This window comes from Canis lupus, chromosome 3, assembly GCF_003254725.2.
Source record: "Canis lupus dingo isolate Sandy chromosome 3, ASM325472v2, whole genome shotgun sequence".
Classification (NCBI taxonomy): Eukaryota; Metazoa; Chordata; class Mammalia; order Carnivora; family Canidae; genus Canis; species Canis lupus.
The window spans coordinates 58,486,088-58,504,034 of NC_064245.1; the positions used below are offsets into that span (position 1 = coordinate 58,486,088).

General features: G+C 47.8%; 1 protein-coding gene across 1 annotated transcript; it reads right to left on the bottom strand.

Annotated features, from left to right (window-relative positions):
• Positions 1 to 259: 259 nt before the first annotated feature.
• SKIC8 (SKI8 subunit of superkiller complex) lies at positions 260 to 17,728 on the bottom strand. Its single transcript, XM_025438650.3, has 11 exons — positions 17,668 to 17,728; positions 15,593 to 15,642; positions 14,759 to 14,786; positions 13,136 to 13,241; positions 12,605 to 12,777; positions 5,592 to 5,740; positions 5,329 to 5,422; positions 4,463 to 4,556; positions 3,051 to 3,143; positions 2,388 to 2,466; positions 260 to 495 (listed from the first exon to the last, which is right to left on the bottom strand). Exons 2-11 carry the CDS (start codon positions 15,602 to 15,604, stop codon positions 406 to 408), a joined length of 918 nt encoding a protein of 305 aa, XP_025294435.1. The 5' UTR covers positions 15,605 to 15,642; positions 17,668 to 17,728; the 3' UTR covers positions 260 to 405.
• Between the last annotated feature and the right edge of the window lie 219 nt (positions 17,729 to 17,947).

Consider the following 17,947-nt stretch of genomic DNA (forward strand, 5'->3'; position numbering starts at 1 on the left):
TGCCATGTGGCAGGTGACATTCAGGGTACCAAACATGCCCAAATAGCAGAACTCCAGGACATTTCCCCCCCGGGCAAATACCCTGCTCCCTTCAGGCCTCCATTCAGAAGCTTCTGCAGGACAGATACCCCGAGGAGAAGCCTGCAGCCATCTCAGCTGGGAGGTTTGGGAGGTGCCCGGATCTCTGCATCTCTGGGGCAGATCCTCCTCCCACTCTCCTACCTGCAACAGGGCAGGTCAAAGAGCCCAGAACGCAGTGTTTGTGTTATGAACACTTTATGTTAAAGTATGAACAGATACCATATCTACAAAATTTAAGCTTCTGTTCCAATAAACACTCTGTTTTGTTAAAGCTAGAGAGGTACGGAATGTCATGACCTGCACACCAGCCTGCGAGACTGGTGTTTACACGGGGCAATCATAGACGTGGATTTCCTGGTCATCGCCCACGGACACAATCTTTGAGCCATTTCCATTGTATTTTACTCCCCAGACCTGTACATCAAAGAAAAAGAGAAAGCAAAGTTCTCATGCTTTCATTCTTCACGAGCAAACATCCTTCTCTATTCTCACTATACTGAATCTAGAAAAACAGTGAGATGGGGATGTTCTGGTGCTTTCTGAGCCAGTACACTCCAGGGCTTTCCCTTAACCAGGCACCTTGCATTGCTAGGATTTATCATCCCTCCCCTCCCATATTCCACAGTGTCATTTCTAAACCCAAATCAGGATATCTACAAACCTTTCCAGAGTTTCAGGATCTGGGGAGTGACCTTATGCCATGAAGCTGGTACCCATAGGACTGGTGCGGGCTCTCATTTGTGTTTCCAGAAAGAAGGCCCACAACTGCCCTGGGGGTACTGCCTACGGGGAAAAACTGCTCCTCACCTCACTCCTGTGCCCCCATGCCCAGCCCACGAGTCTCTGTTATCAGAGCCTCTGGAGCCTGTCTGTTCTCACAGCTGGACCAGTAGGCATCAAGGAGCCCTGGTTTTACTTGCTATGTTAAGTCAACGGTCATATCTCTTTCCTGACAAAACTGACTCTGAGTGGGGGTTCCAGCCCTGAGTCCAGTGCTTGCACCTGTTAGGCCGACAGCCTTACTTCCACCCAAACACTCCTGAGACCGCATCATACTCTGAGCCACGTGCAGCCAGATTTACTCGCATATGAAATGTTGAAGTCCAGAGGTGAAATATCAAGATTAAATCCCCTCGACTTCATTAGCAGTCATTATTTCACATTAGATGTAAAGAAGCATAAACAATTATATTCACTTCAAGCTGCATTCCAAAGAGGTCATCGGGGCTGCTGGTTGGCTCAGTTGGTAGAACATATGACTCCTAATCTTGGGGTCATGAGTTTGAGCCCCAATATTGGGTGTACATATACATTACTTGAAAAACAAAAATACGATAAAAAACCTGGGATCTTCATAAAAACATTAAAAATATATTAAAAGTCAACTTTTTACTGCCATGGGCATTTTTAAAAGTGACTAGCTTCCTGAAACTTGCTACTCAAAGTGGTTGGGACCAGCAGCATGTGCCCCTCCTGGTGCTGGTTACACATGCAGAAGCCCAGGCCCCGTGCCAGACCTAATGAATGGAAGAGCCCCAGGGATTCCTGATGCAGAGGCACTACATCAGACCACCTTTTCCTTTCACATCCACACGGGCAAAGACAAAAAGTACCCTGGGAGAACAGAGTCACCGCCTCATTTAAAAAGTGAAGCAAAGGGATGCTGGGTGGCTCAGTGGTTGAGTGTCTGCCTTTGACTCAGGGTGTGATCCTGGAGTCCTGGGATCGAGTCCCACATCGGGCTCCCTGCATGGAGCCTGCTTCTCTCTCTGCCTGTGTCTCTGTCTCTCTCTGTCTCTCTCATGAATAAATAAAATCTTAAAAAAAAAAAAAGCGAAGTAAAAAGTTATTAATGTCACTAAAGCCAAACAACCTGTTAAGAATTTATGGCTTTAAGTATGTTGAAAAAAAACACTTCTATGGCCAGCTCCAAAAATGACAAGAGCTGTGTGTGTGAGAAATGGGCACTTCTAAGGAAGGCCCTTCCTGGGCCAGCGGTGGCACACATGCAGTGGCTGCACATGGAGAAGTGCTCCCGGCATGCCCTGGGCACCCTGCACTTTCCAAAGGCACCAAACGGCTGCGTGGCTGGTGCCGTGTTCCCTGGCCCTCAAAGGGACATCACGTCTCATGGCCTACCTAGCCGCCAGCCCATTCAATGTGTGCAGGACACTGGCTGATGGACACTCAAGCAGGTCAAGCAGCAGGTCAGGAGAGGGGACAGGTGTCAGCAGTAGTCAGGTAAGGCTAGCACATCTGCAGGTCTAACCAAAGATAAAGGAACGTGAATGTGAAGTTTGCTGTACCTGATCCTGGTGATCGAAGAAGGTGTGAACACAGGTTCTTGTTCCAACATCCCAAACTTTCACACTTTTATCAGATGAACTGTGTAAAAAAGGGAATATCAGTTTCAAAACAGTTTGTATTCTGGGTTTAGGTTGGAATGAATGTGACCAGAAACCCCACCATCCTTCGCTCCCCTATTCTGCCTAGCTGTGTGCACCGTGGCTGGCCTGAGCCCCACAGGAGCCTCAGACACGTGTGCCTGTTCCAGGTTGGAGGGGGCCTGTGAAAGCTTCCCAACAAAGAGGCTGCCGTAACCTCTGTGCAATGCTAGTAAGCCGGCCATCTCCTTTCTTTACCGTGTGGGCTGCCCTGGCCCTGAAACACCACTTGTACACCGATTTATGTATTTTGAGTTACTGTTGGAACACAGGTATCCCTACAGCAACTGCATGTGGAAGCCTAGATTTATAAGGAAAAACTAAAAATTGAACTATTCTAAGAATCCACCTTTGTTCCAGCTAGGACAATTACCTTCACAACTCAGGCAACCACTCACAAAATCAATGTAGAAAACAGTCTACCTGAATGAAAAAGGGTCGGACCATCTTCAAATTTTAAGGCAACTCACAAAGGACAGTCTTCATTTCCCCAGCATTTAAGAAATGGCTAAGAATCATAAGTACCTGGACACAAAGTGGGTGTCGTCAGGACAAAATGCAACATTCAGCACCCATGATGCATGGCCACTCAGCGTGCCAGCCAAATTGGCATGTTGTCTGAAATGGGAAAGTTTCAAACAAAATGGAAATGATACAAATTTTTACAGGAGCATTAGCACAAAATGTCTGAATTTCCCCCCATAACAGAGTAGGACCCACAGCAAGCTGAGAGCTTCACAGCCCAAAATCAAGAAGGAGAAGAACCACAGGAGAAGAAACTAGCAGGGGGGCTGGCTGCCTGAGGACAGTAGCAGGGTGTCCCTGCCCGCACAGCCGGCACCCCTTCCACCAGGGAGCCAGTGCCTCCTGTCCAACGGAGCTGCTCATATTCACGCTTTAGGACAGATGTGGCATGGACAGACCATTTTAATCAAACCAAGAACAAGACAGGTCTAATTACAAAAGCCATTTTTCACTTTCAGAAAAGTGAAATGCAATCAGCAAAGGCAGGAGAACAATCCTGAGGCCTGACTGCAGCGTGGCGAGGTCCTACATGGGAGAACAGGCTGCAGCCGCACAGAACAGACCTTGGGGGGGGAGGGGCGGGGTCCAAGGAGAGGCTCCTGCTCTGCACTTAGGGGAGACTAGTCACTAGTCCCTCTGGAGCCTGAACTCCCTCTCCAGCTCTTGTTCAGAACCTGCACTTCTGCCACCTTGCTGACATTTTGTCCTCCGTGTTCCTCCACCCCGGTGCAAACCCCCCAGAAAACCCTCACGAGCCCACATGAGGGCACACAGGTGGTCAGGGTTGTGGCACCCACTCACTGCTGGGGCACGGACCAGTATGTCCTGTGCACCCATGGCACCAGACTACTATATTCGGAGGCCATGAGCCAGAGGCACATAGACCACATTGCTGAGTCCAAGCATCAAGGACACAAACACCCTTCAAGGGATGCCTGAGGGTGGAAAAGAACAGTGGGGAACCCTGAAGATATGGGCAGCGCACAGGCTTACAAGAGAGCTGTGACCTGAGGAGAATGATCACTCAACTCACTCCTACACCTGCAGTCAAACCACTAACAGTCCCGGGAGAGGCAGAAGAGTGCAGACTGGATGTTTGTGGTTCTGCCATAACTCTGCACCAGTGACCACCAGTGGTTCCACCTCCTTATCTGTACACACCTTACTTACCTGAAGGAAGTGAAAATCCATGAGCTCCACAAGAGACAGGATAGCTGGAAACAGGCAGGAAGTGCCTGATCCTAGCAGGCAGCCTGTGACATTCTAAGTTCAAGGTCAGGAGTACTGACCTGGGAGCAAAGCCCAGGGCCCTGCACACAAGCCCCCCCTGGGCCCAGGACTCCTTCAAGCAGTGGGATACAGGAAGGGCACTGATACTGGGTGAGAAGCCTCGAGTCTCCATGATAACTTACACATCATAGATCTTGATGTAGCCATCATCTGATGCAGTGACCAGGAGCTGAGAATCCGGGGAGAATGTCAGGGAACGGATAGGCATAGCATGGCCTGAAATTCACAAAGGCCCCTGTCAATCTGGCAAATCACAGGTTCCCCACTGACAGTGAGTGTCCCTTTTAATGACCACAGTCACTGAGCCGCACTGCTTCTGTCAGAGGGTGGGGAGGGACTGCACAGGCTCTCCTGCTAGTGTTCCAGAAACATCCACATAACACAGGCCCCTCCTCCTGGAGCCATTTCTCCTGGGTTCCTTCCCTCATCAGCTTGACCTCAGCATACATGGCTGGTCTGCTATCGACACGGACAAACGAGGAAATATACATGCTGATCCATACGGATGGGCTACAGGATGCTGTCTCCTACTGCATCCCGTATTGTATGGTAAATGGTAAACTAAGCAGGCCCCGTATTTGCTTGGTCAGAATTGCAACTAGTAGGAAGAGCAGAGTAGAAGCCTCCCTCCCAACCATGCTGTGAAGCTGCAGGGCAGGGCACAGGTACTGTGCATTCATCCACCTTCAGGTTTTTGACAAAAAGTCGTTCTTAATCACAACGTTCTGCAGAACCAAACAGGACAGAAAGGAAACACTCACATGACTGAGATACACGGACACATAAACAAGTGAGTGTTCACCAGAACAAGCACGTCCAGGTTCTACTGGACGACCAAACTAGGACCTGGAGGCATTTCAGATTTCCAACCGAGATCACTCTTTTGCAAATGTAAAACTCATTTGTCATTTAGTAGCATTTTAATAAAAGACTAATTCCTCCTTGGTGATCTGATAACCCACTTTACACAAAACAAAATGAGCCATACCTTCCAGCGTGTGCAGAAGTTTTCCAGTTGCAATATCAAAAATATTGATAATCCCATCTATGGCTCCACTGGCCAGATACTTCCCATCAGGGCTCTGTGCAGAGAACATTCGGAGGACATCTGAGACTCTGCGGGGCTAAGCCGTCCCCACCAAACACAAGCAGAGCTGCTACTACAGGCTGTGCCAGCCAGACAGCGGCGGTCACAAGCTGCAAGCGCATAAAGTAGAGTTGGGGAGAGAAGAGAGAGCAAGGGTTCCTTACATATGCAATACTAAGAATGAATTTTCCTCTCGTGTCCAGAGAATATTCCTTTTTCCCACTTTCCACACCAAAAATGTTCACTTTCCCCACATGAGTTCCTGTGGCCAGATACTGGGAATCAGGAGAAAAGGCCAAAGTCCAGGCATCCACTGAACAGAAAAAAAGAAGGAAAAAAATACGGTGAGAAAAAGTGTGACCTTAAGTTTTAAAACTTTTACAATTTTGCCAAAAGATACAGTTTTTAAAAATTAGAAACAATGTCCTGATTCAAAAACCTATGCGTGAAGTTGCTAATTCTTTACCAATTTAGTTTATGGGCTTTTAAAATTTTTGATAAAAATAGGATAATACCAACTGTTAACAAGGATGTGAAGAAACCAAAATCCTCATGTACTGGTGGAAACATAAAATGGTGCAGCCATTCTGAAGAACAGTTAAACAGTTTTCTTTTTAAAAATGTTAATCACCGGGACACCTGGGTGGCTCAGCGGTTGAGCGCACCTTTGGCTCAGGGTGTGATCCCAGGGTCCCAGGATCAAGTCCCACATCAGGCTCCCTGCATGGAGCCTGCTTCTCCCTCTGTTTCTCTGTCTCTCATGAATAAATAAATAAGATCTTTAAAAAAATGTTAATCATTTGGCACTCATCAGGATACGTAGCCTCCTTTACCCCTATCACCTGTGCACAGAGGTGCCCCCACCACACCCCCACACCCCCGCTGGTGACCAGCAGTGTGTCCTCTGCGGTTCAGTTTGTTTCTTGGTTTGTGTTTCTTTTTCTCTTCTTGTTCGTTTGCTTTGTTTCTTAAATTCCACATGAGTGAAACCATATGGTAATTGTCTTTCTCTGACTGACTCATTTCACTCAGCATAATACCCTCCAGTTCCATCCACAACAATGTAAATGGTAGATGTTCATCCTTTCTGATGGCTGAGTAATATTCCATTGTATATATAGACCACATCTTCTTTATTAATTCCATCTGTCGAAGAACATCTTGGCTCCTTCCACAGTTTGGCTATTGTGGACATTGCTGCTATGAACATTGGGGTGCAGTTGTCCCGGCATTTCACTACATCTGTATCTTTGGGGTAAATACCCAGTAATGCAATTGCTGAGCCATTGGGTATCGCTGTTTTTAACTTCTTGAGGAACTTCCACACTGTTTTCCAGAGTGGCTGCACCAGGTTGCAGTCCCACTAATAGTGTAAGAGGGTTCGTTCCCCTTTCTGCACATCCTTGACAACATGTTTCCTGTCTTGTTAATTTTAGCTATTCTCTCTGGTGTATAGTGGTACCTCATGGTGGTTTTGATTTGTGTTTCCCTGATAGCAAGTGATGTGGAGCATTTTTTCATGTGTCTGTTGGCCATTTGTATGTCTTTGGAGAAATACCTGTTCATGTCTTCTGCCCATTTTGTAACTGGATTGTTTTTTGGGTATTGAGTTTTATTTTTTATTTTTTTAATTTTTATTTATTTACTTATGATAGTCACAGAGAGAGAGAGAGGCAGAGACACAGGCAGAGGGAGAAGCAGGCTCCATGCACCGGGAGCCTGATATGGGATTCGATCCGGGGTCTCCAGGATCGCGCCCTGGGCCAAAGGCAGGCGCCAAACCGCTGCGCCACCCAGGGATCCCGAGTTTTAGAAGTTCTTTATAGATCTGGGATACTAGCCCTTTATCTGAGATGTCATTTGCATGTATCTTCTCCCATTCTGTAGGTTGTCTTTTAGTTTTGGTGACGGTTTCCTTTGCTGTGCAAACCTTTTTATCTTCATGAAGTCCCAAGAGTTCAATTTTGCTTCTGTTTCCTTTACATTCATAAATGTGTCTAGTAAGAAGGTGCTACTGCCAATGTCACAAAGGTTGTTGCCTGTGTTCTCTAGGATTTTTGTCTCACATTTAGGTCTTTCAACCATTTTGAGTTTATCTTTGTGGTGTAAGAAAATGGTCCGGTTTCATTTTTCTACATGTGGCTGTCCAATTTTCCCACACCATTTACTGAAGAGACTTTTTTCCATTGGATATTCTTTCCTGCTTTGTCGAATATTGATCAAAGAGTTGAGGGTCCATTTCTCTATTCTGTTCCATTGATCTATGTGTCTGTTTTTGTGCCAGGACCATATAGTCTTGATGATTACAGCTTTGTAATATGGCTTGAAGTTTAGAATCGTGAGGACTCTGGTTTTGCTTTGCTTTTTCAAGGTTGCTTTGGCTTTTTGGGGTCTTTTGTGTTTCCAAACAAATTTTACAATTTTAGGATTGTTTGTTCTAAATCTGTGAAAAATGCTGTTCGTATTTTGATAGGGATTGCATTGAATGTGTAGATTCTCTGGGTATCACAGACATTTTAACAATTTTATTCTTCCAATTCATGAGCATGGGATGTTTTTCCATTTCTTTGCATCCTCTCAATTTCTTTCATCAGTGTTTTATAGTTTTCAGAGTACAGATCCTTTACCTTTTTGGTTAGGAAAATTCATAGGTATCTTACTGGTTATGATGCAATTGTAAATGGGACTGTTTTAACAGTCTGACAGTTTCTTAAATGAAAACAAACTTACCAGAATATCCTGCAATTCCACTCCTGGGTATCTAACCCAGGAGAAATGAAAACACATATTCACACAAAGACTTGTGCACAGATGTTCATAGCACTATAGTTTTTACATAGTAAAAATTTGGAAAGCATCCACATGTCCATCAAGTGGTTGGTGCAAGAACAAAATAAGGAACTGCTGATACATGCTACAATGTGGAGGAACCTTGCAAATGTGATGCTACAGAAAGAACGAAGATGTAGAAGACAATACAATTCCACCTACACAACATTTTTCAGAAAGGCAAAACTACAGAAATGAGGAGCAGATCAGTGGCTGCCTGAGGCTGAAGGTGGAGGAGACTGACTCTACATGGACACAAGGGTATTCTCTAAGGCCTGGAACTGCAGTGGTGACCATACAACCCCAGAGATTTACTAAGACTCACAGAACCAAACACAGAGGGCTACCTTTACATTGCAATTATACAAGTGAGAGCTTATCTCAATAAAGCTATAACTAGGGACGCCTGGGTGGCTTGGCGGTTGAGCATCTGCCTTTGGCTCAGGGCATGATACAGGGTCTCAGGATCGAGTCCCACATCGGGCTTCCTGCATGGAGCCTGCTTCTGCCTCTGCCTATGTCTCTGCCTCTCTCTCTGAGTCTCTCATGGATTAAATAAATAAAATCTTAAAAAAAAAAAAAAAGCTATAACTAAATCAAGATGTCCTACCACAAATACTCTTCTGTTAAACTAGAATATGACAAAGTATTTACCACAAATTAACAAGGACTGGAAAGAGGCACTGCTGCTTTTAGAAAAACCACCTAGTTTCTAAGTTACACCATTCAGCTTAGTTCATTTCAAGAGCTCTATTCCAGTGTGATTTGTGCATCACACTACTTCCTCAGCTGGATTTGGGGGGGGGAGGGTCATCCTCTGGACTCCCCTGGGGTAGGGGCAAGTGATGATTTCTATCTGGGAACATGCCACTGGTGGTAGTCTAGCATTTATTTTCTGAGCTACTCAGAACCACTTCAGAGGCCATCCCAAAGACCTCTAGGGGCCTTTGGGGTCAGGGGATGGAGGCCAGTTGCTATCTAGTTGCTCACTGTCTGCCTGTCCCTTTATCCACATGCACTCTTGTAGAGGAACACACCCCAAGTCTTGCCACCCTGCCCTGACACAACAGTGCTTGTCAGATCAAAGGGAAAGCAGAGAAAGGCTCCCTCCCAAGTCTCTGTCCTCATTCCTGGGAAGAGCTCACATACAGCAGGCCCTTCCCAGCCCACAGGACTGAGAAGAGGCTGCTGTGAGCTGACACATGGCAGATGGCAGGTCCCAGCACAGAGGGCTCAGCACCATCTCCCATGGTTTTGTTTTCTTTTTTTAAGAGTTTATTTATTTACTCGAGAGAGAGAGACAGAGAGAGCGCGAGCGAGTGAGACAGAGAGGCAGGCAGAGACACAGGCAGAGGGAGAAGCAGGCTTCATGCAGGGAGTCTAATGTGGGACTGGATCCCGGTACTCTAGGATCACGCCCTGGGCCAAAGGCAGGCGCTAAATCGCCGAGCCACCCAAGGATCCCCTATCCCCAAGGTTTTTTAAAACAAAAATCTCGGGTAGCCCTGGTGGCGCAGTGGTTTAGGGCCGCCTGCAGCCTAGGGTGTGATCCTGAGGACCTGGGATCAAGTCCCACGTCAGGCTCCCTGCATGGAGCCTGCTTCTCCCTCTGCCTGTGTCTCTGCCCGCCCACCCCCCCCCCCGAATAAATAAATAAATATTAAATAAATAAATAAAACAAAAATCTCTTGCAAATTTCAACACACATATTCAAAGGGGTAATAATTTAGTTCTATCACTTTTCTCACGAAATGTTCATTTTTAAAAGGAAATTAACTTCAAGAATGCTCAATTTTTAAAAAAAAAATTTATTTATTCATGAAAGACACAGACAGAAAGGCAGAGGCATAGACAGAGGCAGAAGCCCCATGCAGGGAGCCCGATGCAGGACTCGATCCCGGGACTGCAGGATCACGCCCTGAGCCAAAGGCAGGTGCTCAACTGCTAAGCCACCCAGGCATCCCATGAGAATGCCCAATTAACCAAGATCTGAAAAAGCTTTTATAATCAATCTCTCAAATAGCTGTTTTTAATCTCTTTACTAATAAATAACTAGAATTTATTCTAACAAGATTATGCTTACTTATTCCTATTGTAATTTAGCTGTTTATTTATTTATTTATTAAGGGTTTATTTATTTATTCATGATAGACAGAGAGAGAGAGAGAGAGAGAGAGAGAGAGAGGGAGGCAGAGACACAGGCAGAGGAAGAAGCAGGCTCCATGCCAGGAACCCAATGTGGGACCCGATCCTGTGTCTCCAGGATCGTGCCCTGGGCCAAAGGCAGGCGCTAAACCGCTGAGCAACCCAGGGATCCCCATAATTTAGCTGTTTACAGAAATAATGGTTACTAGAAAATCTGCTTTGAATTCCTTTCAGTTTAATAAAATATTTCTAAATATTTTTATATTTCCCTGTTAGCTGGTTTACGATATAAAATTTTTAGCATCAAATATCCTGATGCTCAAAATTGAAGGGATTTTTGTTCCCACATTCTAAGCCTATAATTTCTGCACAAAAGGTATCTATCATAATCACTAAGCTCCACCTCGTCACTGGGAGCAGCTCCTTACTCATGGGGGTCCTGCCTGTCTGAGGGCGCGGATGCCTATCCCAAGTGTCCAGTGCAGGGAGCACAGCTGCCTTGTTCATGAGGCCCTCGCCTATGTCCTCACTGCCGTCCACATCCTTACATTCCCCGGGATCAGGGATTTTCTCTTTCCCTTTTCCCTGTTATTTGTGGTGGTCCACATCCTCCATGTATTTTCAAGACAGGCACAACGTATGTGTTGTTGTCCCCACACTCATGAGCAGTGTGAGCCTTTGCATGGCTCAGTTGCTCTTTAGCTATTAACAGCAGCACCTGCTTTTACTACCCAAGTACCTGCTGTGCCACAACCAGATTCCTGTCCAAAGAGAAAGTAAATCTAACCCCTTGACGAATCTCTGGACCTTGTTTCTTTCCCAACAGGAACCTTTCCACAAGCACTTGACACACACAGAACCGACACCCAATTGTTTAGGGCACTGGGTGTCAGGGAAGGCAAGCTGCGTACAGACTCATCCTCTCCCTTGAAACCAAGCCAGTACTCATCTCTCCAAGTGCAGCGCACCCAGGACCACAAGATCAGCTCACTGCCCTCAGCATCACAGGTCTGGGGAAGGCTTTGGTGCCCAAGGTAAAAAGGCAGTGACAGATCTGCCTCCTCCTCCTCTCCGGGGCTCTTTGTCTTCATAGGCTTTGGGGGCTGGTCTGGGGCCTCAAGTCCTCCATGAGCGATGTCAGCAGGTAAGAATACAGGCAAAGACAATCACCTGGGAAGTCAGTGTCTGAGTAGCTTTTTCCAAATACATATCCAGCCCACACACCCTGATGATTGCTCAGGGTCTGGGCATGCATATTCTTTAGAAAAGCTCCAGCGGTAAGTACCATAAACATGAACTATTGCTTCTGAGGGGAAATGCACTCAGTCCCCAAATAATCTAGCTTCCCTATAAACTGTGGGACTATTATTCTTTACAATATAAAGACAGCCTGTATTGGCTACTGAGCATAACCACTGGGAGGCAAGTCCACCTGGGGCTCCAATCAAGGGAATTATGTTCAGGAAACACTGAAGTAACTTTTCTGTAGCCAACCCTCGAAGGGTGTACCAGAGAGGCAAGTAGCTCTATGCTCTCTGGGGGTCATGACCCATTCTGGCCAGATAGCCTCTGGTCGTGAATGCTATGCAGTCATTTACAAGCAGACTGAAGGCTACAAGGAATTCTGAGATGTCGTGTGGTTGTTCCAAGTTAAACCATCCACTGAAACCATTAATTCCTTTCCCCCAGATATTTATCAATGCTGATGGACAAGATTATGCTGTCCTATGGTATTTTAAAAAAAGAAATGTTATTCTAGCAGTTTCATGTCAAATGCTGGGAATCGGGCACTGTAATCATAATTCATAGAGGTTACCATGATACAGATTTAAGACAACACAATACTTTATACTGAAGACTTCTATTAGCCATTGCATGTCAAATCAGACTATGGCAAACCCAGAACCTCCGGACCATCCAAATCCACAGCCCCAAATCGACAATTCTAAAATCTAAAACCTCTGAAAACTCTGAGGTTTTTAATAGGCTTAGCACTAAAATTTACTTGGCAGTAAAACCTGACCTAACGGATGTAGAAACACTGTTTAGTTGCTGAGACATTAATGCTTGGAGGGCACTCCTCCCAAAGCTATTACATAGTTCATGCACCCATGTTAATTAGCCCCTCAAATCCAAAAACTTCTGAACTACAGGTGTGGAAAGGGGTTGTGTCTATTATCTTCCTGGCAAGTAAAGCTCTTACCTGGTCCTGCATCTATAGATTTTATCTGTTTGCCATTATCCAAGTCCCAGAGACGAATATGAGCGTCAAGAGAACTGGATGCAGCGATGGGCAGCGTATGGCTGATGTCCACAGACACCACGCCCAGTTGATGTCCCTCTAGACTCCACTGTAGGTCCAGCCTCTCATCACACCTGCAGTGGGGGACAGAAAAATGGGTTTTTGCACAACAGGCTGTACCAGCGCCTAAAATTCTAGGCTCCCATGACCTGCCCCCTCCCATTACCAATAGTCTGTAAAATGCAGACTTGGAGTGGAACCCATGGGCATGAAACACCAAGGGAAGCCAAGTTTTAACTGTGGGACTTTTTTTTTTCTTAAAGTATAGGCCTTAACATTGAATAAGGGGAAAACGTAGGCTGCCTTTTTATACCATCAGACTGCTACTGCTTTCTTGCCTAGGAAACACGACTCTCCTGATTGCACCTTGGGAGTCCAGAAGCAAAACTGTGAACCCTAATTTCCAAAGCCATAAGGGGAGAGGGCACTCACCACTTCCAGACTTTCACCAGGTCATCCAGGGACCCCGTAACCACCGTCTCAGAGTTTTCTTTCTTGTTTGTCCCCCAGGCAACCGACCAAATGGCATCATCATGGGCTAGAATTAGAAAGCACTTCATTTAAGTCTTCCTGCAATGTCTAAACCGCACAGGCTGAAAGGAAGCAGAAATGCTGCTCCGACAACTCTAAGCTCACAGCCACCTGCTTTAACTGTCTTGCCAAGTGCTTTCCCATCAGTTTCTGTCAGAACTGCAGAGGGACACACGAACACTGGACATTCTGAAAAAGCCTCTTGTCCCAAATCACAGGTTTACCTGGTAGGAAGGGAGTACCAGAGCCATCTATGTCCTTTCCACTTTAGCATACTGCCTGCCTGTGTCACCTGGTTAGAACCAGGGAAACCAGTGGGAAGCCCCTCACCCTCCAAAGACCTAAACTTGGTAAGACTGGTGCCTCAAGGATCCTTGGCAACCAGTAGGCAGTTCAAGTGCAAATAATACAGGTCTGAGAACAAATATCAAGATGCTTGAGCTCTCCAACACAAATGTCTCTTATGCTTCATCAATCAGTAACTACGTTAATTTTATATAATATTATCTCAATTAACCACAACAACCCTATGAAGGGTTAATATCCTCATCCTACAGACAAGGAATCAGAGGCTTAGGGAAGCACAGTAACTCACTCAAAGTCAAAAGCTAAGAAGCATCAGAACTGGGATTTAAACTCAAGCTCTGCTGACTAAAGTCCAGCTTAAATTCCAAGTCCACCAACTGCATATCTGGTGGCCTTCCCTGTCAGGTCTGCAGACCTGGCGCAGGTCCAGGGATGTGGCAAGTGCACACAGAGGCTTTATTCATGCCTTGTAGCAATGATCGAGGAATACCTTCCCAATACGTATCAGGGCCATGAACGGCTGTGGCCTCAGTGAGAATGCCCACCTGAGTCTAGCCTGCTAGCTCGCCACCTGGAAGGCATTAGCAGCATGCCAGGTAGTTGAAGGTAGTTGATGGCATGCCTGACTAGTTAGTTACCCATCTGAGCTAACTTGAAGAATGCGTTTGGCTTTAACTTCAGCCTATCTAAACATCAGTTACCTAGAGTGGAAGAGCTTTTACAATGCCTTTCCACAGGTTCCTCCCGGCTTTGCCCAGCTCTTCCAGGTGTGGTGAAGAAACGGGGCACATGAGAAGCCCAGCGTCCTGGCAAGCTGTGTCCCAGACTACACTGACTGTTCCCCATTCCCATCCCACCTCAGCTACTGCTGCACAGCACCCAGCCCATCCTCCACTTCTACTAAGGGTCACGGTCTGAAGGGGGGAACCATCGTAAAGGCGCCAAGACATGTTCAGAGGCTCTAAGGTTCCCCTTCATCACCCTGGCTACTGAGAAGCTCAGAGCTTCATCTTTCTCAGGTGGGAAAGCTTCCCTCAGACTGCAGCTTCCCAGTCTATTCTGTGACCCCTGCTTTTTCTTTCTAGTTAGTTGTTTGGGGGCTTCTGTTGCTGTTTGCTTGTAAATATGTGTTTTCAGCTGCCCCTGCCATCTCTTGTGCATGTCAGTTCAGCCTTCCAAACACCAGGGACAACAATTCTCACAGATGAGGCTGCTTACCTTGTTCTTGTTTGAAGAGAATACTGTACTAAAAAAGAAGAGATGTCACATTAAACCAACAGTCAGACTTCAGAGGTATCCCCTCCCTCCCTAAAACACCCCCCCGGACCCAGTTTACCACACATTCCCCACTGTAAGCTACTCCGCCATCCTCACCCTGCCCATCCTTGCAAGCTCCCTGATTCCTGCTCATGCCAGATATGCAGACTCAACTACTACACCAGAAAGAAATCAGTTCTTGCAGAAACTGTCCTCTCCTCACCCACTGCTAGGAGACTGATAAATCCTGTGCATTCCCAGCTATGATCACCAGGAGACTCTGCATCCGGGTTCCAGCATAATTTTTGCAGTTGTACAAAACCACATAGTCTGCCTAACCTGTTATCATTGTCCCTAATCTTATGATAAAAATTTCCCCATTTCTGATTTTTGTTTCTTGTTTTTGAAGACATTTTTTTTTTTTTTTAATTAAGGACGCTCTACGCCCAACATGGGGCTTGAACTCACAACCCTGAGATCAAGAGTCGCAGGCTCTAGTGACCGAGCCAGCTGGGTGCCCCTGAGTATGAATTCTCCCCAATCCCTCTGGAAACTGTGGAAATATTTCGATAGGTGAAATCCTCCTCCTGCTGGTGTTGTGCAGCTTATAGTGCCCCCAACTGTCTGGTGATTTGGGCTCAGGGTCACCCAGCACTTTATTTTTTCCACCCAGGACTTTAAAAGCAGAGCAGGAGCAGATGCTAGTTTCCTGACTACATACCCAGACCACATCCTGGGCTTCCACCTGCCAAAGGAACCAAGTGTTATTCTTCCGAACGTCCCCATAGGCCTTACCTGGTTGGTCATTTCCTCAACCAAGGAGGAAGGCTACAGGCCAGACAGTTCTGTGGAGACATGAGGGCTTCAGTATGGGGGTGTCATCAGGACAGAGGCGGATACGGGATAGGGCAACCCTCTGTCAGAGCGGCCCTGACATTCTTCAGTGGATCAGCCCCAAGGACCCCTCCACAAGCCCAGCTGGGTGCTACCACCTTCCTTCCCCCTTGGAGCCCAGGGACTCCACTCACATATGCCCCATGCCAAGTCTGACTAGAGAGGGACTGGTCTCCACTGCTTGCTGCTCTTCAGATAAAACCATAGATCCTGCCCACTCGAGCCAACAGGCATGTGAATGAGGTCCACAGCTGCAGACACACATCTCCCAAAATCTTAAAGGACTCAGCTAAGCACAGACTCACTCTAAAAATAGACTTATTTATTTTCTCAGGCTGCAAGGACTCTTGGACTCTTTGTATTCTGTGTGTATGGACCCTCTAGCAGCCTGGTGAAGCCTAAAGCCCCTTCTCAGAGCTTTTAGATGCACGGGGACTACAAAGGGAACCAAGTACACTCAATGCTTGTTGCTTGAGACTCTCCCATTCTCGGAAGGACTAGGAACACCAAACTAGTGAATACTGACCCCACTGCTTCTAGAAGAAATACTGGGTAGGGTCCTGCAAGCTGATTGTAACATTTCTGTCAACCGATCGATACATAAGTTCCTATGCTAACCCCTCAGTAGTGAACTCACTGCCAACAGCACCCTAATTCAAACCTCACAGAAGCTTACTGAACACACGCATCTTCTCTGTACACACCTCACAGCCTGGCACTGAGGAACCTACCACTTTGCACTGTGTTGGAGGCTATTTTAATGGTGATGTCACCAACAAAAAGCACAAAAATGCAAAAATCATGACACTGAATAGACTGAAAAAAGGACCTTTGTCAATGCAAGAAGGCAGCGTCACCTTGTTCAGCCATAGCTGAAATCATGGCAGGCGACTCAAATTTTTCACCACCCTGCACATGTCCACAAAAGACCACAAAAGCTCTCCAAGTATGGATTCTGGGATGACAAATCAAGTATAGCGGGTAGGCAAACTTGCAAACACAGAATCTGAGAATAACCAAGATGAACTGCACACCTAAAAAAGTTTTATCAAAATATGAAAATTAAAGTTGTGATAGCGCAGCACATGTGACTCTTCATCAGCCGGTCAGGCAACAAGGTCCAGCAGCACTTCTGGTAACGCCGTCCTTTCAGAGTCTGATGAGCTTTCACAACATCCGAGGATTGGGGAGTATCTATGATTTACTACTGCGGACAAAGTCACGCTGTTGCTACTGGGGTTTGTTGCCTACCTTCAAACTTGGAGGAAATGCTAAATTTCCATCAAAATGCAGGTTTTCTTCTCATCCACACTCGTGCCCCCTTGATTCCATCCAGGGACAGAGGAGACGGAACCACTAAGGCCACTAGGAAGGTTTCCCAAGGCTAATAGGTAAAGGCTTTCTAACTAACCCTCCTCTGTGTCGTGTGAAGTCCGTTGTGGCCCAAGTGCAGGGTCCTGCCCGGGGCGGGGAGGCAAGGCGAGCGGGCGCGGGCTCTCCGCGGTCCCGTTACCACGTCCACCCCGTGACCGCCCCAGAGGGCTCACGGAAGCCCCCCGCCCCAGCACCGGCAGCAGATGAGTGCACACCTCGCGGCCCGGGGCCGTCTCTGCCCCCTCCCCGGGTCCATGCCGGCTCCGTCCCTCAGGTCGCTGACCCCGCGCTCCACGGGGCCGGCAGTGAGCAGAGGCCGGCCGCTGCCTGCAGCCGCCCGGGGACGGGAGGCTCGCTCGCGGGAGGACTCCGCGGCCCGAGCCCCGGAGCACGGCCCTCTGCCACCCCTCCCGCAGAGGCACAAGCGCCCCTTCCAGCCGGCACAGAACGTTCCAGGACGTCCTCCCGGGCCCCGCGCACCCACACGCTGCCGGGGCGGAGGCATCGCAGGAGCCCCCGGCGCACCCTCGCTTCCCCGCTGCCGGCCCCGCTGCCCCGGAGACCCCCCACCCCAGCCCCAACCGCCGGGCACGTCCACTCACCGCCGCCCTGCCGGCTGCACAGCCGCCACACTTGTGACGTGCGGCTCGCGGCGACCGCGTCGCGCAGCTATGAGCCGGGGGGCGGGGCACCTGGCAGCCCCGCCCCCGCCCCAGGGCGCAGGCGCGCGCCGCAGCGCCCCCTACCGCCGCGCGGCCGCGCTGCCCCCAGCGCCCGCCCTGGGCTCCGGGCTCCCGGCTCCCGCCTCCCGCATCCTGGGCGTCCGCGGAGCTTCTCCTCCGCCTGACCACTTCCGAGGCCCAGTTGCTGAAGGAAACGGCC

Bases quoted from the DNA above. Each gene is read 5' to 3' on its own strand.
- SKIC8 (XM_025438650.3), bottom strand. The intron at 13,242-14,758 runs GTAAGCAGCCTC...TTCTAATTCTAG, and splicing joins TCTCTTCAAACAAGAACAAG to CCCATGATGATGCCATTTGG. The intron at 2,467-3,050 runs GTACTTATGATT...TTTTTTACACAG, and splicing joins GACACCCACTTTGTGTCCAG to TTCATCTGATAAAAGTGTGA.